The sequence below is a fragment of the Nipponia nippon genome, unplaced genomic scaffold, assembly GCF_047370975.1.
Source record: "Nipponia nippon isolate SJK-2023a ecotype South Korea unplaced genomic scaffold, ASM4737097v1 scaffold_2, whole genome shotgun sequence".
NCBI lineage: Eukaryota > Metazoa > Chordata > Aves > Pelecaniformes > Threskiornithidae > Nipponia > Nipponia nippon.
Window position 1 is genome coordinate 47,449,188 of NW_028262336.1, and position 23,118 is coordinate 47,472,305.

General features: G+C 45.9%; 1 protein-coding gene across 3 annotated transcripts in view; it reads right to left on the reverse strand.

Moving 5' to 3' along the window:
- Positions 1-23,118, reverse strand: part of NHS (NHS actin remodeling regulator) — a 260,049-nt gene that overhangs the window by 24,458 nt on the left and 212,473 nt on the right. For all 3 annotated transcript variants that reach the window (XM_087756308.1, XM_087756307.1, XM_087756309.1), the window contains exon 2: positions 2,268-2,420. In XM_087756308.1, coding sequence (XP_087612434.1) covers positions 2,268-2,420 — 153 coding nt within the window. The remainder of the gene's footprint in view (positions 1-2,267; positions 2,421-23,118) is intronic.

The following is a 23,118-nucleotide window of genomic DNA, read 5'->3' on the forward strand; positions in this document are numbered from 1 at the left end:
AGGTCCTCCTCTTCTCCTCTGACTGGTACCTATGATCCCTGTTGCACCTGAAGGGGAGAAGCACTTACTGGATATTCAAGCTCCTGGAAGAGCAATGCTCACACAGCATAGCCCAGTGTGTGCACTGAAGCTGAATTCTCCCCGAATGGGATTTATACCCTTCATCCCTAGTGCCAAAGGAGCTACCTTCTATGTGCTTGGGACCCGAGTCCTGATTCCCAGTGGGAACTTGCAGCTCCTGTTGCCTTGAAACATCAAGCTGCAGTAACGCCTGGACTCTACACGTATGAAATATACGCCTCTGAGGAGAAAGAAGGAAGCACAGCCCCAGGTAGGATTTCCTTCCCCGGCTGCATGGCAGCACCAGGTCCTGAGCATTGGCTTGACATCATGAAGGTTGTTGCAGTGGCAGCTCTGTGTGGAGGAGGTCATCCTGGAAAAGTCAAGATCTCTCCACCCCAGGCCCACAGGAGTCTGCCTTCACCATGGGGTCACAATGTTCAGTCCTCTTCCAGCATCAGTCTCAAGTCTCCGAAACCTTCCAAGTGCATGGGATAACACTTAAGGACTTCCCATCTCTAATTTCAGGCGAGAGTCAGATAATTACTGTTTGCACGGAGTGCTGCTGGAAGGGGATGATGAATTCACCTGATGCACATAACTATGGTCCAGTCAAAAATGTTTGCTGCTAGCATAGCTGTTTTCTGATCTAATGTTTAGTTTTAATTACTCCTGGTTAAATAGATAAAGAGATAATGAAATTTTGATAGAAGAAATAGGTGAGACACAATAAACATGTTTAGGATAAATTTCCAATTATACTTTCACTCCAATATATGCAGTTATTTGGAAAATAAAATAAAGCAGCAAATGCCAAGCTGCCTGCTGAACCTTCACAGCTGCCGTTAAACGCAGAGGATGGGAAGTTGCCAACACAGAGATTTGTAACTTTAAAATGATGAGGCATTTTCTGACAGCTGCCTTCCCCTGCTGCTGTCAGGATTTCTCCTGCCCACAAGATGGCAGGCAGAGATCAGCCTGGTCTGGGATAATTGCAAAGCAGAGCTGCTAAGAGCAGAAAAGCCAACTTCTGCTCTGCTCCAGCACTGCTGGGACTGCAATTCAGCTGTATCGCTCTTTGCAGTGCTATGAAGACATACTGCATCCTCAGTGTGTTCTTGAGCTAAAATCTGTAGAGGGGTTCAACTGTGGTAATTAACTGGAATGTTTTAACCAGCTAACAGATGCTCTGCAGATCCAAGTAATTGATTATTATTATAATCTGATAACAATAATAAATGAGCAAGACAATGATAGCTGTTGGTGCAAAATGATTCCAACACAGGAGGTTGCTGCTGAACATTTTAAGGGTGACCTGCATGGATTTTCTCCTTCCTTATTGCATAGAAGACAGACAGGCTTGTTTGCCTACTTTTACATGCTTCCTGGTGAGAATTTTCCCTTGGTTAGGTTCCCAGTGAAAACTGACCTTTCCCCATCTTTTGCCTTCCCTGTTGTGTGCTGTTGTAGGACCATCCAGACGCTTGCACCTAGGAAATTCCCTTTATGGCAGGGATCCAGGAGCCTGGTTAGGACCTTGATTGCTCCCGCTTCCCCCCTGTGTTGCATGATTCGGTTTTGAGGCTACAGGTCTCCAGTTTGTCAGGCGATGTCAGGAGGTGTTCCCTGCCCAACCCTTCCAAGCTGTCTGAGGTATCACCTGGCTTTCAGCTGCCACCATTGAAGGATGCAGGTCTCCTCCAGTATTGTGCTTAGAAACGCCATGCAGACAGCTCAGTTTCTGTGGAGACTCTGTAATACCACTGGGCTCTAGTTTCAGCCCTTGGGAAGTTAAATCTTATCTGTCCTGGAGCTGAGGCATTGTTTAACATCTGTTTAACAGAGGCAGACAAGATGGCCTTGTTGAAACGCTCAGTGCCTCCATCCTTTTGGGGTCAGTTCATGGATTTGCTCACACAATTCAGACATATCCATTTTAATAGAAAAACATATAAACAAAGAATGTAAAAAGGAAAAGTCCTTTCCAGCTCTACTCTGGTCATCATAAACAAGCCGAAGAGGGCACAAGTCTTTTCTACTGCTAGAATTTCTTCAGATTTATTTCTTAGCCTGAGTACCTCAGTCCCAGCGGACACCAGTGCCCACAGCCCTGTCCCTGTGCCCGAGCACCCTGCCGCTGCCTGGAGGGGACCGGGGAGAGGCAGGACGTGTGCGGCACTGGGGCCGGAGCGCGCGTGAGCACCTACCTCTGCGCAAGGCTCGCAGGTGCTGCTTGGCGTGGTGGTGCAGCTCCTCCACGCAAGGCGGTCTGGTGGAGGGGAGGAAGATGTTTCTTTGCTGATGCCAAGGTGCTCGGTAATAGACACTCAGTTTGCTTTCTGCATCCAGGTTGGAGACAGCTGTAGGATAAAACCAGAGTGCAAGGTAAGACCCCTAGCCTCTCTTACATCAACCGAGCTGAAAAGCAAAGGGTCTCGCTTGGAAGAGCAGTGCCAAGAACGAGCACTGGGGATGTTACAGCACCTCTCCTCCCACCAAATAACAGCAACCAGTATCTTCTCCGCATTTCCATACCACGTTATACCACTTAGCATTTAGACAATGCACTTTTACCAGATCGCAAATGGCTCTACGGAGGCAAGTAGGTGCAATGATACTATACTGGTGTTAAATATATGGACTAAAGGGATAATCATTTCATAGATAGCAAAGCCAAAATGTAAAGAAGCTATGCAACCTTCCCACAGTGACATTCTGAGCAAGGGCAGAGGGAGGAATGGGTCTTCCATTTACCCATTCTCCTGCCAATATGCTCTTTCACTACCTCATGTTATGCACGACTAATTTCTGACACAGGTTGCTAGCTCGTTGCCTTCCAGAGCGTAACAACTGAGATTAACTGCCCGCCCTGCTGAGTGACACTAACTGTCACCTATCAAAAGAGGTTCCCTTAATAGACAGGGACTTCTGAGGGACAGGAACACTTCAATTTCTATACAGAGAAATCCTAGAAGTCTGCCTCTGAAAGTTACATGAACCAAGTCCATTAAAGGTTTGAGGCACTCAGGGGAGATGTGCCCAACCTCAGCATACGCAGTAGCTAGATTTCCAAAGGCCAAAGCAGGAGAGGAGGGCCATGGGGGATGCCAGCGCTCTGCCCCGGCTGACCGCACAGAGCGGGCTCGTCCCAGCTGTGCTCAGCAGCCCACGTAACACAGCAGAACACGTGGCACATCCTCAGCTATAGACTGGTCTTGCTCCTTCTTCTACAGGCATCGATACAAACAGTCTCTCCAGTCATCATCATCTTGTAACACCAAGGAGCTGCTGCAGCTGCAGGCGGGCTTCCTCATGCACGGGAGGAAGGGTGGTGGAGGTACCTCCTGGGGTTCCCTTCCCAGCGAGGAAGCAAACAGCCAGCGTGCCTCGGGTTGGTCCCCACACCGGCCATGGCCACGCACTCCTCTCCTTCACTCTCATCTCTCTCGACCAGCAGGAGCCCAGAGGAGCTGCCACGAGTGGAGCAGAGGCAGCTTCAATCTCAACACAGTCAATCTCAACACTGATGGCCAGAGCCCTCTTCCACGGAGAATACTACCAGGCATTTGTAACTCTGTGTTAGCCAGCCTGTGTGCCAGCCCCCTTCTCCAGCCTCTGTCTTGCCCACTGAGATGATGGGTATTTTGCGGCCGGGCCCTCCCCTTACATTGCTTTTACCACTCCAGGCAAGCGCAGCCCCCAGCCCTTGCCCCGCAGGGTCCTTGCCACTTCCACAAGAGCAGGAGAAGGGATGTGCCACTCTTGTGGGACACCACCGAGGGGCAGGCCAAGCCAGAGAAAGGGGTTGGCGGCAGGACGCCCACAGCAGCATGTTTTGTCCAACCAAGGAATTAGCATGTTTCAGAGCTCTCATCTACTTTCTGTGCTTTTGCACTCTCCAACCTGCAGGAGCAGTTGCCCTTCTTTGAGGGGGAGTCAGTGCAACATGTCAGAGAGCTGCTCTCTGGTGGAGACGCTTTGCTTTTTCTGGTTTTGTTGCTTTCTTAAATGCAAAACAACATTCACTCGGGCTGAATGCATACCAGTGCTTTGTACAGAGAAAGGAACTGGGTAAGTACAGTAGGAGAAGAAAAAGGAGGGAGCAGACACAAGGGGAGAAACCCAGGAACCGTGCTGCCATGTGCGGGATGCTGACAGACTTTATCAGTTTCCTTGATAAAAAAAAGGCAGTTCACAAAACTTCGTGGGTGTCACGATGGAAGTGGTGGTATAATACGATGACAGACTCACTGAAGTTCAGGTGCTCAGAGCTTAGCATCACCGAAGGGACCCTGAACTCTGTGCCCAGTCGGCAGCCTTGCTTTGCTTCTCAGTGCATTTTTGCAGGTCGGGTTTCACTCAGTTTACAGTACATTCGCTGCTCCGTACAACTGGCTGGCCATGGTGTCGGTGCAAGGAATGCCACCAGGGTGAGAAAAAAACGATTGATAGTACAGGGGTTTGTAGGATGAATGACAGCAACCTCTAGGTGTTCACCATGAGGATTTACTAATTACATTATCGACACTGTAATAACATAATGCTGACAAATCGCAAGCAGAGCTTTTGATGACTTGTCTATCTGTCACCACTGCAGGAGGTGAATATCTCACTATCATGAGCTGATTTTGATATTTCCTTTCCCCCTTGAGGCTAAGGAAACACTATGTCTATTTTGCAGACACCGTACCAAGACACAAAGTAACTTGCCCCAATCCTGTTCTGAGCCACACTCCCTCCTTGGGAAGCTCAGCTCAGGACAAAAATCTGTAAGTGACAGTAATGATACCCCACCCATTCTTTATATCACTGAGGATATGTGATATTCATGATCACAAATTGTACCCTGGAGGCTAATGAAATGGCAGGCACAAGCAGTTCCTTCCTACTCCCAGAAAAAAAACTGTCTAGACTGCAGCTCTAGTAGTTGGCTGTGACGGAGCTCAATAAGTGACTGGAAAGTTTTACCTACTTACGAAATGTTCAGAGATTTCATTAGACTAGAATAGATTTTGCTACAAAATGTAACTTGTAGAAAGCTCTTCTGGCTTTGGCAGCAGTGTTTTACAAATAAGACGAGTAGGAGCTGGGTTAATATACTTCGTGTGAGACTTAAAAATGAAACCAAGCTAATACAATTCTGCTACACGCTTGCTGTTGTAGACGCACATTGCTGTTCACAGATAAAATAGCATGACCTCTTAGACATCCAACAAGTCTCCCTTAGCCAGCCAACCTGGCAGTGCTGTACCAGAAGAAAAATAAAGCACAAATACATTGCTTATCTTCAAATGATAGGACACTAAGAAGCTTACAGTACCCTGTGCCATGGCCCCAGCCAGTGCGCATCCGTATCTTCTCACCTTTCCCTGCAGAAACTCTGATTCGCCATGTCAGGGAATATGCCCCACCGACACCAAGAAAGCAGAAATATTGCACAATACACACTGAACTGAACAGTCCTTTAAAATACTCAAAAGCTGGAGTGGATTTTCTAGGTGGTCCAGAATATAAACTAAAAGAGCTGGCAAAAAAGCTGCAAGGGGATGAATGTTCTCAGCCTGCAGTGGGGGAGAAGCTCCGAGGGAGGAGAAGCGCCGGGTAGGGTAGAGGACAATGCTGGCCCAAGGACAAATAAGTATAAACGCGCCACAAAAGCAAGCAGGCTGGATGTTTGAAGAACAGCATCCCAACCTCAGAGCAATGAAGCTCTGGAAAGGCCTCTGGGAAAGGGGAAAGAGAAGGAAAAAGCTAGCTGGTAAGTGAGAGAGCCTGCACCCTTTCTGAAAGCGATTATCTGACGTGATTGCCTGCCAAAAGAGGGACCTGCTTCCACTTCATTCCTTGCACATTGTCCTTTGCGTATGTCCTTCCACGTCCTTTGCATATTGCCTGTGCTCCTGCAACGACACCTCACCTGGCCCCCGCTCTTTGGGCATGGGCCCCTGGGAGCTGGGCACCGCTGCTGGGAGCTGAAGCCAGAGGATGCAACTGCCGGAGCAGAGCATGAGCTTTCAAGACCACCGAACGTCTGATTTTCTGCACAGGGTTGAACCTCTTACCTCCACTAAAAGAAAAAAGCCAGCCCTGCGGCAGGGTAATTCAGCAGTCAAAGACCGCTGGGCTGAGATCTAGAAGACCTGTTCAGTCAAAGCTTTGCCATATACTTCTGTTAAGAGCCTGGGTTAAATATTAACACTCCCTATGCCTCGGTTCTGTAAAATGGGGATAAGGTATCTCTTCCAGCCAGCACTTCTTTTCACTTGGTGTTTTACACTGCACGCTGTTTTTACAACGCCGAGCCTGCGCGTGGCTGTAGCCCCTCAGCATCCTCATAATACGCATAATAAATAAAGCAATACAGAAACTGTAAAGCCAAAGCCTTTAAATTATTAACAGCTGGACACCACAGTGAATGAGAGAAAAAGCCTGTACAGATATAGGAAATGCTGCATTTCAGGCATCAGATATAGATTGTTAATATATTTTTAGTGTGCGCTTTGATCAATTTAGAATATACAAGTGAATCATATAAACTATCATGTTCATTTCATTCCCGAGTTAAAGTAATTGGGTTTTTTTGTTTTGTGGGATGACAAAACGACAAGAGACCATTTAAATGGATTCTCCATTACATTCTGTGGATCCATTAACGTTGGCTGGTTTCCTGACAACCAATGTCAAACAGACATACGCTAATGGCTGTTCTCATGAGAAGATTTTTGAAGGTTTCCAAATAGCTGTTTTATCGAAGTTGATCACGTTTATCATTTATAGACCTCATCTTCACATCCTGTCATTCACTCTCCCTCCCTCCTTTAGCAAAGCAGAAAAAGGATCCTGCCGTAGCAGAGCTGGATGTGGATGCTTGAAGGTTGCACGGCTTTAGTGCACTCAGGCGTGGTTGTTCTAATAATAACACCACAAAGGCCAAGCAAGAAAGATTTCTGCTCTATTTATTTGATAGGTCCAGGGGTTTCCCCCCCCAACTCCGTCTGCTTCTCTAGACACTTGCTTCCCCCTGCCACAGCTCCTTCTGTTTCCCAACTTTCTGCTATTTCTTTCAGTTTTATAGTTGCGGTTAGGCATCAGAGGGGAAAAAAAGATAATTTCCTATGTTTCCTGGTTCAAAGAGAAAACATGATTTTGGTGTAAGGTGTGAAAAAGTGTGGAGCCTGGAGGGGATTTGAGTGGCGAGCAAGGAAGGTGCCTACGTGCTAAGGGGCAGAGCCCAGAGCTGTCATGCAGTGAAGTCCAGCACAAGTGAAGCCGAACCGGCGGCTGCTGAATCCTGATTAAAATATCTGGATTCCAAAGGACAAAATCCACAATTAAAAAGGATCAGACTAGCGAATAAGCCTATTCCAGAGCCCAGTTGCTCTTATGAGAGGCACTAATGACCCAGGCACTTTGTGGAAGGCAGAGGAGCTGGGGGCTGCACACCCACCACGCACCCACCGCTTGCTTCTCCCTGCTGTGCTGCAGGGCTGCGGGATGCTCCTGAAGGCTGCCGTGGCCAGCAGCACCGTGCCAGGCTCTGCTTGGGAAGCCCTTCTCCTCCAGCATTAAGATGGTTGACCTGTCATTTTAGCAAATGCCATTGTTTTTAGCCATTTCAGGTAAAAATGGTGACTTTTTTCTTGTGAAATTCAATGTAATAAGAAAGGTGTATGTTCACTCAGCCTTGCATAAACAGGCCTACACCAGCAGCAGCAGCAGGGTTCAACCTGATCAAACTCTTCCACACCTGCTGCCCAGGTCAGCAGTGAGTTACTGCCTGCTAAGTTTGTGTGTAAAACATCGCAAGAAAATGAATTCTGAGAAAGACCAGATGATCTCAAAGACTAGGCAGCCTGGCAACACATCCAACTTCATCATGCATTTTAGTGCATAAATGTTTCATTGAGGCAAGTGCTGAGTCTGATGTGAATTTTATTTATAGCCCCGAATGTCTCGAATGTATGCTTTCCCCAAGTACTCGTGTCTCCGCTGTAATACCCAGGGGGTTTATGCCTACAAGGCTGGTAAAAATCTAGTCGCTTCTCCACTGTATATGTCCCACATTTTGTGCAATGCATCAGCAAGCTCAGTACTTTCAAAGCAGCTCCCTCTGCGGCTGCTGCTTCACAGTGATGGCACATTGGGTGCCGGGGCTCACCCAGTTGGGGACACAGGAGCCCGGAGCTCCTCGGAGATGGGACAATCGCTGTTTTCTACAATCGTGCTTGCTCCCAACTGTGCATGCACCCAGACACTTCCCCCAGTCTTGACCTATTTGCCAATGGCAAACCCCGCCAACTGGAACCAGAAATAGCTATTTGGATCAGCCACCTTCCCATCCCATCTTTATTAAGGACTGCAAAATGCCGATGCAAAGGGAGTGTGTTGGCAGGGCTGCTGTTCCTTGCAAATAAGGCTACCGGCTCTTCAGCATTTTAATCACCCCACTGAACAACGGCAACCTCACCATAACTTCAGCGACTATACCTACAAGCACGGGCATGCACACAACTCCCCTCATACCTCTAGATAAAAAATTTCAAGCGACTGGGGCCAGAAACTCAGACGTACCCTGGTGCCCTCAGGAACCCTGTTCACCCTGGCACGGGCAGGATGCCATGCTTCCCCACCAAGGGGAAGCAATAATTTCTGTCCATGTCAGTGCCAGAGCAACAGCTGACAGTGATGGCTTTCTCTTCTGAAGCCCTTTTGCCAGGGGGGGACATCAGATGATGGGAATGGGACAGGCACTCTGGCCGCTTGGCACTGCGGGGGCTGCTGAGAACCCTGCCTGTGCTTCCCTGTCCTCCTCTCCCCTGGCAGGCTGGTGTGCAGGCCAGCTCCCCCAGGAGATGTGAGAGCTGAGGCAGGTCCTACCTAGGCCTTGACAGAGCTTTCTAAGCACACTTCTCACAAAAGACAAGAGATGCTCAACTCTCAATGAAATAGAAAACTGCATGCCAAAACCCTTTTTCCTCGCTGCTCTTGTGCATCTTTGGGATTTGTTCAGGATCTGGATGGGATTCCTCCATCCTTGGTCATATCTTTCATTCCTGCGTTCCTGGTATACTCTGACGTTTGTGAGGGCACTGTTCAGCACAGATATTTCCCTTTCGGTCCTCTCAGTGCCCACTGTCACAGGGCCATGGGTGACTGATGCCCCATTTCAGGTGGTTTCCTCCTTGGTTACTTCTCTCTGGGAGTCCATGCTGGAAAAAATGGCTTTGTACATCATTATTTCTTATTATTGCTATTATCAGGGCAGAAACCCAAATGATTTCTGAGGATTTTTTGCCCTGTGCAACCTGACTCCAGGATGGATGTGAGGAGCAAACTCCAGCGGCACAGGCCCTGAGACATGGCTTGGGCGACCGGTCTGGACCCAAAGCCTGGATCACCACATCTGCCCTGCCACTGGCACTCAAGGCACGCAAAGCAAAGCTGGCGCGACCATGTCCTCATGGGCTGCGGCTGCCCCCTGGACAAACACGAGGGGAGACATGACAAAACAGCTTAAGTCTTTAGCTACCTGTGGGCAACAACATGAGCACAATTATTATTCTGTTCTGCGCTCATGGATGGACAATTTAGCAAATTTTTCAAACTCAAGCAAAAAGGCAGAAACGTCACCATCAGCAGAAACTGCTGAGAAAGACCATGATCTTTTATGTTCTTTGTATTGTTTTATTTCTTGCCAATACAGTGAAACTTTTCATGTTTCAACCATGGTTTCTTAGCGCATCCCTGTGACATTTTTCTGCCTCCCATTATGCCACACATATGGAAATAACACCTATTCAGGAGAAAAACAGACAAGCGGACAAAATCCCATCCATATTTGGTGTTCAGCTATCTGGAAAGATTAAAATATTGGAAAGCATAGGATTTGGATGTCATTTCCATGTGCAGATCCTTGAATTTTGCATTTACCTGATATTCAGTTGAATGCCACAACAACAGACATAATTCAAGAGGGCTGGGAAGTGTGCAGTTCTATATTATACACGTAAGAAGATTAGGCTGTTAAGCAATATGCACTTATGTGAAGAGTACCACATGCTAATCCCATTCTTGGCTTTGCTGCTTTCAATCACTGCTGGCGGTGTTTGAACATATTTTTAACTGCTTTTCCTAACTCTGTCAAGTAAGTTACAGCGGCCAGAATGGGACTTGGTATTTCAAAGTATTTCAAAGCTGTCACTGCAGTATAGGCAATAACCTCTCAGAAATACACAGTATTTTATATGTTCAAGCCTTCATTCCTGTGAAGTTTCTCTAGCCAGCAATTTCTTCCTCTCCTTTTAGTCCTGTTCTCCCATCTATGTTTTACATGGCCTCCAAGAGTGGCTGGGAGAGAAACAGCTTTGTGCTCTCAGCTACGAAATAGCGGCAAATATAGTCACAGACAGCAGGTTTCTCTTGGAGGGTTTCATTAGTGGAGCTGCCCTTCTCACCCATGAGAGGTGAATGGCATTTTTATTTTAGGTGCACATGTCTACATATTATACATATCCATGAATATGTGCAATTGTGCGTACATACCCACCCCATCACACCCAGCTCTGCAGCAAAGAAATCCCCCCCGGTGCACATCTCTTCTAATGCCTGGTGACAGAAAGCACTGGAGGGAGTGCAACATACTTAACTATTAATAAACATCTGAAATGTTCAATAATGTATGTGTAGCCATGGTGTTTCTATGGTCCTTGTTCAGTCAGAGGTAGAAGGAAGCCCATCAGGGAAAGCAGGTTAGTAAGCAAAAAAGAAAACCACCAGTAAGGTCAGGCTTTATTCCCAGGCCAGCTGAAGGCATATGACTAGACAAGTTTTCTCAGTTGTGTATGTTTATGCATAAAATTAAACATTTAATCCAATTCCACGTCTTCAGAGACCACAACCCAGCTGGGAAGTGACTCATGCCCCAGCTAAGTGAGTGGAAGTGGTACCAAAGGCAGCATTGGTGTTGCTGCAGGACAATGGTAAAGAAGGCAGGCAACACCTGAGTCCTGTCTGGCAAGCTTAAGTTTGCCATTAGGTCATCTATTCTGCAGGGTGAGTCCATATTCATTTCAGTTTGCTACCATGCTCCATGAGAAAACAAAGAGCTAATTAGCCAGTAAAATAGGGAAGGCATAAACAGTGTTAAAGAAAAACCCCAAACCCAACTAGTTTAAGGTTACTGGACCTAATAGTAAGGATGGCTCATTACAGCAGGGATGATATGACACCACACATCTGCACACATATATACGTGTTTGTGCACAGACATACCAGAGCATGTAACTGAAATCAATGTCTCAAGAGAGCCCTTTCAGTCCTACATACTTAATTAGTTGAAAGCACTTCTTTCAATTTGACACACTTGCAGCGCTTGTCAACACAGATTTCTTCCCATGTTGACCCTTCACATTACTCCCACTCTCGATACACAGCAAGATAAAGTCTCTTAGCTCCAGCAGTGTAGTGTGTGGTCTCTATAAAACACTTGTAAGCATGCTTTTAGACATCTTTTGCAATTCTCTCTCACTACTCTGCTATTTTTCTCCTGTACTGTCTCAGCCCAAATCACTACTAAGCTTGCCCGAGTTGCTCCAACAGGTCACCATAACGCTCTCCGTTTTATCACAGAGAAGTGTGTGGCTCACTGTGATGTTGCTCTCAGAGTAGTCACCCCGATTTCACATGCCAGCACTCAGGAACTAAGCTTTACAAAATTCATTTACTATTCTACCTGCCTTGGTTAATGCTTACCTTCAGGATCTTGTGAAAAAAAAACCAAACCCTCACATTCCCCAGCCTATGGACATTTTTGTGATAGGTCAAACAGTGTTTTAGCAGCAGTTTTAACATATCTTGCCTATTCTCCTACTCAAAACATTTAATTCCCCCACATATTTCTATCTGAACATTTACACCTAAAGTGGTAATTTTCCAGTAATGGCCTTCTGAGTCTATGCTGAAGATCGTCTTTTCAAGAAAAGCAGAGCCTCACACATTGGAGCACCTGTTTCCACATCAGCATCCATGATACAAACAACCTCTCCACGTTTCTGAACATGCAGCCCAGCTGTAAAACACCAGGAGCCTTGAAAAAGCACACTGGGAGATGACACTCGACACAGAATATGCTGTGTTTGGCATGTTGGAAGATAAGATTCAGATGACTTATTCCAAGTACAGCAAATATATTTCTGTTTTCCTTGAAATCTTCATAAACCAGAACCTTCCATCAAAGCTCTAAGAGTTAGTCTCCATCAATCTCCGTGCCTTCTCTGTTCGGCTCTCAGAAGCGGCATTTAGCATCAATTACGCCAGCGGTGCTGTGATACACGCGCCTGTCTCTTGGACTGCGGATTGAGGGCACCAACTTATTTTACAGAGGGCATCAGAAGGCCATCAGCGGGTGACAGCGTTTTGTTTACTACTGACTTACCCTTCATTCAAGATGATAACCTGTAAGAAAAAAAGCCCTATATCCCCAATGCTTAATCTTGTTAGTCCCTGATGTGGCTCCCCATGGGTAATGACCAAGTCATTGTTTTGGAAGGGCAACACATACACTGTAGTGGAAAACCACTACGAAACAGGAACAGCAAAACCAGAACAAAGACACAGTTTACGTTTTGTATCTAGTATAAAAATATTTGGGATATTTTTCTGTGAATGACTTTCCTCGCTGGCATGAGTTTGACCCTCTTGCCTTCAGCACACTGCATAGTTGGAAGCTGCTCCCAAGTGAAAAACAAGACTGAAGAGTTTAAACAGAAAATGAACAAGCAGGGCCCCTCTTCCCTTCCACTGGCACCGCATGTAGACTGAGAAATCAAACCCCCAAAAGTCAGGAACAACAAGCCATGTGTTAAGAGTAGAGAAGGTGGCTCATATTTGACACTTCTTCCCTGCCATCAGGCTTTTTCAGCATGCTTGGCTAGATGCCCTGAACACCACTTAACTGCAAGTTGAGGTAAGTAGCAACAGTTTCCTCCAATTATATTTAGTAAATACTATGCTACTATTGCTACACATGTTCCTTTGAATTACTCAGAGACATCCGGGGGAAGACAGAAAGTCAATCATCTCAGAGAGACCAAAGGCAACTCTTTCTTGCTGCTGCTGCAGCAACATCAGCCCCTTCCTGCTGATGACCTGGTCCTGTCTCAGGACTTTAATTGCTCTTGAGGTCATGCCTGCCCCGGGAAGCTTCCTCCCCATAACGCTAAGGCAGCGTGTTTCTTGGGGCAGGCAACAAAAATCACGCGCACAACTCCATGAGGCTACTCCTGTGCCACCCTGATGATGGCCCAGGGTTTGCTGGGCACGGGGTGTAGTTAAAGATACAACCAGTTCACTGTGTAGCTCCTCTGGGTCCTTTCAATAACACTCTTCCCCGAACTCAGTGAATACCTAAGTCCTCCATCACCAGCCCTCTCAGATGTTCCTTTTGGCCCCGGCCTCCCAAGTAGTTTACTTGAAGCCCAGTTTCAGACAACTGGCTGTGAACTGGGCTTGCGGAGCACCCAGCCCACAAAGGGGCTCCAGGCCAGAAGGGGGGTCCTATTCCAACACTGTCCAGCAATATCCTTCTCCAGTCCCACTTCTGAGAAGACACTCGTGTAGAACACCAGAGCAAACAGGGCTGGAAGGGTTCAGAGAGCCACGCTGAGAAGCCAGCTAGGAAGAAGTAACGTGGCTAGCTGACTTGCTGAGTTTCACTTGTTGAAACAATACTGAATACAGTCCTTTTTGTTTAGTAAGGGGAAGGAGAGCTGCTTGAAAATACAGATTCCACCCACCCCACCCCATGCTTTCTCAAAGGAATTGATTTTAACGAAGAAACCTGCTTAGGGATGGATTCTTGTTAGCCTTGCAAGGTGGGGAGAGAGAGTACAATACATTTCCCTTCCTCAAGCCTTTTGCTCCCTATGCAAAGCCCACTGCAATCCGCAGTGCAGCGTAACTGCACAAACTCCAGTGCGTGCAGCAGCACCGCATGCTCCAAAAGGCACCGCAGGGAAAGCGGGGCTGGTGCTGGTCCCCCCCACCCCATCCTGCGCTGCCAAGGACGTGTCCCAGCTCCACTCCCCGCCGGGGCTGCAGCTCCTACCCAAGTATTGCAGCCTCTCCCCTCCAGGCTTTTGAGCTCAAAATTAGCCCTTAATCCGCAAAGCACAGACATGTTATGATACATGGAATGGACTGTATTACTTACAGTACTTTCTATACACATGGATACAAAACCACTGAGATATACTGGATTACTTTTTAGAAGGAATCCATCCAGATAACGTTTGGAAACTGTCTATTGTATACCTAGACGGCAGGATGAATTACTTATGTCAAGATAAGTTATTTTCCCACTGTTGTTATTATTTGAATAACATGTACTCAGCTTGCTCACCTTAGGCACTAATACTGTTTTCTGTGGAGTTGCACTGTTTTTTTCCTACTGCATTTCAGGTCCTTGCTTACCTAAAATGGTCCACAAGCCTCAAATGGTAAATGCTAGCTTGCAAATTTAACCGAGAGGGGAGCATTGTTAGCTGTATCCCCTTGCACGTCCCTGCAGAGAACGCAAACCTGTTACCATGCCAGCTAGGGAGCCCTTACACCTCATGCTAACCCGCTAACCCCCACTTCGAATTGAGACATCATGGTCACAGGCAACGAGCATGTAAAATGCAGCATAAAAACATTTAAGCTAAAATAAATTTTAAAACACTTACTTCTTGTGAAGTGTCATAAGGTGTTAACAAAGATCGTAACATAGACTATCCTTTACTGTTACGGCTAATACGGCTTTATGAGCCAAACCCATATCCTATTGTTTGTACTCACATTTATAATATTAAGCCATATATTTATGCGGAAAACCTAATTGAGTTCTGATGGGATTTCTGATAAGTCACAACTGCTGAAGAGCTACAGAGTTTGTCAGATGCGCAGGGGCGTGGGACCACTCTCTGGCAAGAGTTTTCATCCGGAACATAATAGCAAACAGCAAATTCTTGCACATTTGTAACTCGTCTGTCTTTGTGCGCGCATTGGACTGAGTACCAGGTAGTTTTCAACATGTTGGCTTTAGCGCAGCAAAAACACATAGTGGCAAACAACTCCTCGCTTAATGTAGCTATAAAATGATTACCTTTTAAGTGTGGGCAGACATTTTATCATGGCTGTGTACAGAGTACTGCACATGAAGAAGAAGGTGCAGTGAAATGGATACGTTTTGCTGCATCCAGTCAAAACCAGGGCAGAAATGTCAGGTGTCAACGCCTACTGGTAACTATCAGAAATACGACTGTGGCATGACATTGGAAGCTTTCAAGCTTCCGATTGTAAGCAGTGATGAAAATGAAATAAACTGCAGGAAATAAGCTGCAGGAAAAAAATCCACAGGAAAAGAAATTAAGCCAGAAAATACTGAAGGAAAGGAAAAAGGAAAGGAAAGAAGGAGAGGGGGGGAAAGGGCATCATCATTAAAATTATCACGCAGAGAGTGTAAGTAAAGAATGGGGCTGCCGAGTAGCAAACAGGGTTTGACCTTAACATATCACGTATTGAGTGGAACGGTGGCTCAGGGGAGAGAGCACTCTTGGGACGCTTGGATTTGTTCACGGGGTGCAAAGTTGACAATATTTCCAAGCATAAAGAAGCAGACAACAGAAAGTAATCACAAAAGTAACTTTCCCCAGGGGAGATCTGTCTCCCTGGAGTATTTCTGTAGCTAGCAGATAGGCTCCTCACTGATTTTGAGTAGGAATGAGCCTCAGAGAGCTCTGAATAGTCCTCCGGCAGAGCCTGTCCCCCCCTGTTCACTGTGGAAGGACCACAAGAAGATGGACTGTGCTGAGCCGGCGTGTCCCCCAGCCACCAGGCACCAAGAGGGGAGATGCTGCCTTTACAGGGGAGCAGGATCGCCTACTTGGACACAAAAGTGTGTCTGCAAAGTTATGGATGGGTTCCCACATTTACTTGTTGAATATATTTAATGGCAAAGTAAAAAAAACAAATTGGGTCACAGACAAGCAAGCTAGCAAGGTGACTTTTAACTCAAAAGGTGAAGCACTGCCTGAGAAACTGAACAAATACACTCATTTTTATGAAGAGGGGGGTCAACACGCTCAGAAATGTGACAGAGTAAGCCAGACCAGGTGTCAAATTTTGCTGTCCTTGCTCTGTCCTTTCTCAGTCACGGCTCTGCCTGACTTCTCTGGACCCTTTGGCTACACCAGGACATCAGGTCTGGCCCTAATTACCTCCCTCCCACTTTACTGCCTTCTCTTCTCTGCCTCTCTTCTTTCTCTGTGGATTTTCCAAGCGGCGTTAAAAAAAGAAGTGCTGGAAGAGGTGCCAGACTGCTCTAAAGGCTGAGATGCTCTACATGCTGAACAGCGAAAGGCAGACGACACCCACGGATATACCCCAGCCCTGATCTGGCAGGATGCTGTCTGGGGGGAGGTGGCAATCAGTCTTCGCATCTTATCAACTCCCGCAGCATCTGCCAGCACAGGGGGAGAGGGAGCCACCCCAGCCAACTTTTTTTATAATATGGATATTGTTCGTTAAGTCAGAGACATTTTATATACAAATACAGATCAGTTCACAGCCATCTGCTTATTTTCTATGTAGCATCTAAAGTATCGTTAGGGTGTTACAGAGAATATGAAAACAAGCTCTTATCTCTGCTGCTGACTTTAAAACAAAAAAAAAAAAAAGAAAATAAAAGGAAGGAAGAAGAAAATATAGGAATTGGTATGCAGTGAAAAGCAAAGAACTGAGACAGCATTTTCAAATGGTGGTTGCCTGGGCTGCTGTTGTTTGGAGATGCAGTTTGGCCTGGTAGGTGGATATGTTGGCACATCCCCACTCTGGCCCGGGGCAAGTCACCTCCTGGCCTTTATAGCCATCTCTCATCCTTCCAGGGACCTCCTAGCCTTTTCTCTCTTCTTTCTACTTTTGTGTCTTAAGGGCAGAAATCATCCTTTACACTAACCATTTACACATACAATAATAGGCCCCACATTTCATGTGCTAGTCCAATAATACTTTATTGGGTGTTTTTTTTAGTGTTATATTCTTCCAGATAAAAGTAGGCGTGCTTATTCCCTGCTAGGGCATGCTCCAAACCTTTGCAGATGAGCTGTGGTTAGTATTGCCCTGGCTGTGGTTTTGGACCCACAGGGCACTGCCAAGGAACCTCCACCATTTACAAGCAGCTCCAAAACACCGGACTGGATAAGTAACGGGTGGTTCATTATTTGGAATTAACCTGCCATTGCCAGTAAAGAAAAAAGAGCCAGCCTGGAGCCCTTCCTACAAGAGCTCAGACCCACACAGCACGGGGAGACACACAAATTCACTGATCATCTGCCAGATTCATTATCACTTGAGGTTTTTTAACTACTGCATTTAAATCACAGCTAACTCTGATAAATCAAGATTGTTTCCCTGACTTGCTGGTTTGATAATTTCATCGTCATGTTTGTTCATATTAGTAAGTATTGATTTCCTGTGGGATGCAGTACATCTTCCCGTAGCGAGTGAGGGTGAGGTCACTGCTTGGCAGTGGTTCTGTTAGGCAGAGTTATTTCTGAAGTTCGGCTATTGGCATACTCAACACACTTTGATTTTATCCAAAAAACGGGATTCTGTGCAACAGCACAGAAGAAAAAATATCTAAAAAGTGCAGCCACTAGTTACCTATGAAAATGGCAGTTAGGCAAAGGTTAATTTGGATGCTTTTCATTTAGGTTATCCTTTTTCTCTTTTATTAGCATCCTGATTCCTTTTGTTTTTGTCATATTTGCACAATAGCAGCATTTTACAAATACTGCAATGCTTCTTCACTGTACAAGTGCCAAAGCAGCCTCTCCACAGTTAATACAACTCTCCCTATTTTCTGCAAACATTTACACATACTTCTAGGATGGAAAAGCTACAGCAAAACTTCAGCCTTTCAGAAGAAAATATCTAAACTTTGAAGATTCTCATTTTGATCCAGAAAACAATTTATTTTGCAGATAATTCTACAGGACAGTGGAATAATTTTCAAGCCTTTAAGAAATTTCAGTTCTATCGCTCCTGAAGTTACAGCCACATCCATGATAACTTAAGACTAAGGGAAATATTTGTTAAAGGGATGGCTAGAAGATACTCATCTTCCTTCCCCTTCAATGCCCTTCTATCTGTGGACACTCAGTGAGTATAGGATGATGTTGCTCCAGAAGCACTGCAGCTAGAACAAAGCAATGATAACCAAAGTGCCACATGTCACTCACAGAAACAAGCCTCGAAGTAGGGTAGTGGGCAGAAAACACTTTCTTGTCCCGTTCCTGAACCACTGAGACAGGTATGTGCCCAGAGCTGCGCTCATTCAAGTAATGCCCAAGGTAACTCTTTGTATTCAGAAATTCTTTTTTTGGGGGCCAACTGAAATGAATTTGTTGCCTAACACAGAAAGCACAGGTTTGCAACAGCACTGTCGCTTGCCTAGTCTGTGACAATTCATTCAACCCAGCAGGGAGAAAAATGTCTCTTCCTCCAGCCAACTCCACACTCAGCCCAGACCCCCCTGAGGTGAAGCCCCACTGAACCACAGCTCTCAATTTTCCAGACCTGCCTTTCGGCTACCGTCATCCCCAGCAGTGTCAATGGGGGCACAGATCATCAGGTAATTAATCCCCCCTTAATGTGATGAAACAGGGAGACTTGGGGGTAGCTGTCCATTGGGCACATATCTCAGTGGTACCTAACATTTCCAGCCAGGTGCCTATGTAACGTAACACTGGTTTTACGATTACAGCTGATGATGACCAGAGTTTCATTCTGGATTTTGTACTGGCAATCTTCCATTTGGACTGGAAGGTCATAGTAGGTCCCTTCCAACGGAAAATATTCTATTCCATTCCATTCCATTCCATTCCATTCCATTCCATTCCATTCCATTCCATTCCATTCCATTCCATTCCACTCCACTCCACTCCACTCTACTCTACTCTTTCTACCAACATGATGCAGAATGGTCACATTTCATGCTGCTATTTTTATATCTAAGCTTCAAATTCATAATATCTCCCAGCCTGACAACTCGCTGCATTCAGGAACTCTACGTATAGGTGTTGGGAGGTCTCGAGCGGTACAAGGCAGTGTATTGCGTACACGAGCTAATTAACCTCTGGAAATAATTCAGGGTTTAGCTAACTCCAGCTGTGTTATCTGGGATCATTTTCCACTCTCAAACTATGAAGGTTCTTCGGGTTTTAATGCAACAAAATTACTTTTGTCTTTCTACAATACACTATACTGGCAAAGCAGCTGCAGCCACACTGACAGAACTGCAGTTTAGCAGTTAGCCTACTCCTCACACACCTACATTCATCAAAAAGACATGTTATGCTGATAAATGGTAGTAATGGCTTTGGCTGGCACAGTTTTACTGGTCAAAGATCACACACCTTTCAGAGCTTTGCCCCATGCCTTTGCACAAGCAGAAATGAGTAGTGAAGAAAATGAGCTTCAGTATGTTCATTCAGACTTGCTATGGGGAACACAACCTTTTAGGTTCAGATTACATGAAAGGGATTTAAAAGTGTGGGACACTGCTGCACTATAGTTTTTACTCCTTGTTGACTGCAATTTCCATTTCCCCCCCTTGATCTTTCCCCACTTGGCCCACTGAGTAAATACTACTTCTGCCCAGGAAGTATGGATTTCCGCCCAGCAAAGCCAAAATCCTTTTTCTGGGGTCATAAGCTCTTCAGGGTTGTTCTGTGTACCAAATCCTATTCCGATAGCCCACAGACCACAATTCGTAATATAAATAATGTTTATTGCATCTCTTGGATGTATCACCAATTGCACAGTGCCTCTGTTTAAACAGTGGCTGCCAGAAGATGAAGGCAGGGATCTGCCTGCCTCCAAAAAAGTTTCCGATAATCCTGAGGGGACTTCACTGTGATGCTGGCACCAGAAACAATTTGGGACCTGCAAGCTGACCAGGCCATGGAATCACCTTCCTCCAGAGAGGGCCAGAGCCTGCAACAAGGCCAACCCAGGGCAGGACGACTGGTTTGGAAAATGAGCAAGGCTGACTGAAAGGATCAGGGCAGAGAAGATGACTTCCTGAAAAGTTACCAGGAGGTGTAGGTGTTATGAAGAGGCACCGCAGAGCATGTAGAAGAAAAACTGTATGAAATGTAAAATTCACACATGCAGTAAGTAGAAACCCAATGCAAGTTCAGAGGATGGGGCTGGAGTAAAACAGACTGGCACATTGGCTGGCCTTTGAATAGGCTAAACACTTTTTGGTACATTTATGCAGTGATGTACAACTTACAGGTTTATTTATTTTTTATTTTTGCCTCATATGAATAGGCACCTTGCACTGCCAAGGCAGAAAGGGACAGCGGTCAGTCATACATTGAGACAGAAACAACTCAAGACGAAAGATTTTATCAAACCTGGGAGAATTTGCTGGACTCCTCCAAAGTTGAGAGAGTGAAAAATTACCAAAGGTAGGTTTAGGCTGTAAGACAGAGGACAGTCCTGGACTGCTCCAAAGAACAGAACTGAGCCTTCAGCACATGCCAGAACTGGGGATCCCGAGGCACATTTCCAGGATGAACACCCTTTTCCCAAGGCACTGCAAGAGCCAGGCTGGAGACACCGAGCCAGCGACCAAGCCTCTTCTCTGGCCAGTCTTGAAGCTTACAGCAAATTGCAAGATTTGGACCGGGGCATAACCCTACAGTTTTGGAGTTGTCTGAGATCGGCATCGCAATTCCATGCACATTACAGAAGGAGAAAGAAAGCACATTACTGCTTGTGCAGGTTGAATTTGAGGAGACTAGGAGACTACCATTTAAGCGCTGCACACCTCGTGTTTAAAAGGCTTTTCAAGGTATTACAGAAGGGGTTCACTCGTTTGTCTTGTATTAGAGCTGCAGCATCTCCAATGGACTCTGCTTTCCCAAAATGCTCATTAACCCATGCCTTCTGAATCACATCCGCTGTACCTGCCATTCAAACTGCACTGCCGTAAGTCAAGTCCCTTTCGTACATATCATGAAAGAACATCTTGAGAATAACATTTAGTCGCCAAAAACCTGGGAGGAATTCATACCAGCAGGGAAGTAAAACCATTCATTCTGATGAAGCTGACATACCACGAGAACTTTTTTTTTAAATTGTTCTATGACACGCTCACTGTTTCACAGTTAATTGAAAAAAACATAAAGTCACAGAATTGTTCTGATTTGTAGTAAAAACAAAACCGTGTGCTACAATTAAGTCCCTAAACCACTGCTGAACAGGGTATAGTAATTATTGCAGGCTTGGCTCAACATTTGGAGTTAGACATCAAAAAAAAAAAAAAGGCTTTGGTAGGCTGATGCTGAGAGAGGGAGTCAGGCACAAACTAAATGCAAAGGAAAATAGATTCCTCCCTTACTGGCCTCCCTTACCATGTCCGTATTTGAAGCAGGCGGTCTGGAGCAGAGCTGTAGCAAGGTGATAACGCAAACCTAGCACCGGCCTCACTGCTGGCCAGTCGCACAGCAGAAACCCTGGGAGGCAGGCGTGGGTTATCAGCTGGGTCAGGGCAGGGCTCAGGGCTGCAGCGTGCCAGGAGCACTGGAGACGAACCCCTCCGAGGTCTGCAAGAGCTACCACAGCACAGGCAGTAAATAATACCTTGTCAGCAGGCCACATTATTGAATAGCAATAACTTTCCCTAATAACTAATTAGTGTCACATACAGACCAGACTCTTAAGAGATAGAAAGTGCTATAGCTCTTCCTTCATCAGATTGCAGTGCTGAGGTCGAGCTTTACTCATCTGCTGGACTGGCACAGGAAAGTACCTGCATGTGAGCCAGGACCTTCCCTTTGGCAGCCATGGGTTGAATCATGTGGTTTGTCACCTCCCCCAGCTCTACGGTGCCGTTACTTCTGCGGCCATCCTGCCTGGACAGCAAGCTCTGGTGCATTTGGTTATCCCACGCTAAACCCTGAGACCTCCTCCAGCTCCTGCTCCCCAGCGGGGACGCGGCTCTGCAAAAGGAGGCTCCCAGCAGCACCCATCTTGGGCAGGGCTCACACCACCCAGGAATGGGCTCGCTCCTCCTGCAAAGGCTCCTTGGCATCCCTGAGACCCCAGGAAACCTCAGGGAAGGTTTATTTTGCTGGGCTCAATAACGTGGGCATGGTCAGCACTCTATTGCCCCACTTTTCTTGTGTATCAAACAGGGGGACATATCTGTGTTGCTCCATGTCGAGCATGTTGCCTTTTCATTCATAAAAGGCAGCCTGTATCTTTAATCACTTTGCCAGAATAACAGCAAAGAAACAAGCACTTGATTGCCTGTGTTATCAGACACTATTGGAAAAGACTAGATAAGGATGCTGAACAACCTTGGCTTATTAGTATTCCACATGCAAACGCTTCCCCATAACCCAGAGTCATCTGTATCCCGGCAACCCTTAAAATTTCATTCTCACTGAATTGCCAGATCTTTATCAAAATATAATTACAGTCTTAATTTGGAAGATAAATTTTGATTGCCTGTGCTATGCCAAAAAAAAAAAAAAAAAAGTCAGGTACATGAGAGCCGAGGTACAACTGTGAAACGTGAATCTGCATATTCTGACATTGGTGCGTCACCTTTCCTCTTATCAAAAGTTGGGCTCTGATAGCTAGCAGTGAGGTTACATAGGGGTAAATAGGCAGGGACATGAAAAACCAGTCTCCTGATGCCATCAAATGAAATTTGTGCTAAAAACAGGGAGGAATCTGAAATCTGCAGCTACACACAAAGATTATCACTATTATGAAGATTATATACTATTACCATTGCGAGGTGAGTGATGTGCAGGACTGCTGTGCAAACCTGGAAGAAAACACCAGTCCTTCCTGAAACAAGAGATGTGCAGAACTCGCTTTTTTCCCTGCTGTTTTTTTTCCCCCTTCAAACCCTGGCAGAAAACAGCACAGTGTTTTATAGTTATATCCAGAGGGTTCTCAAAATGCAAGGGTCACAAAATGGCTTCAGATTTCAGCAAA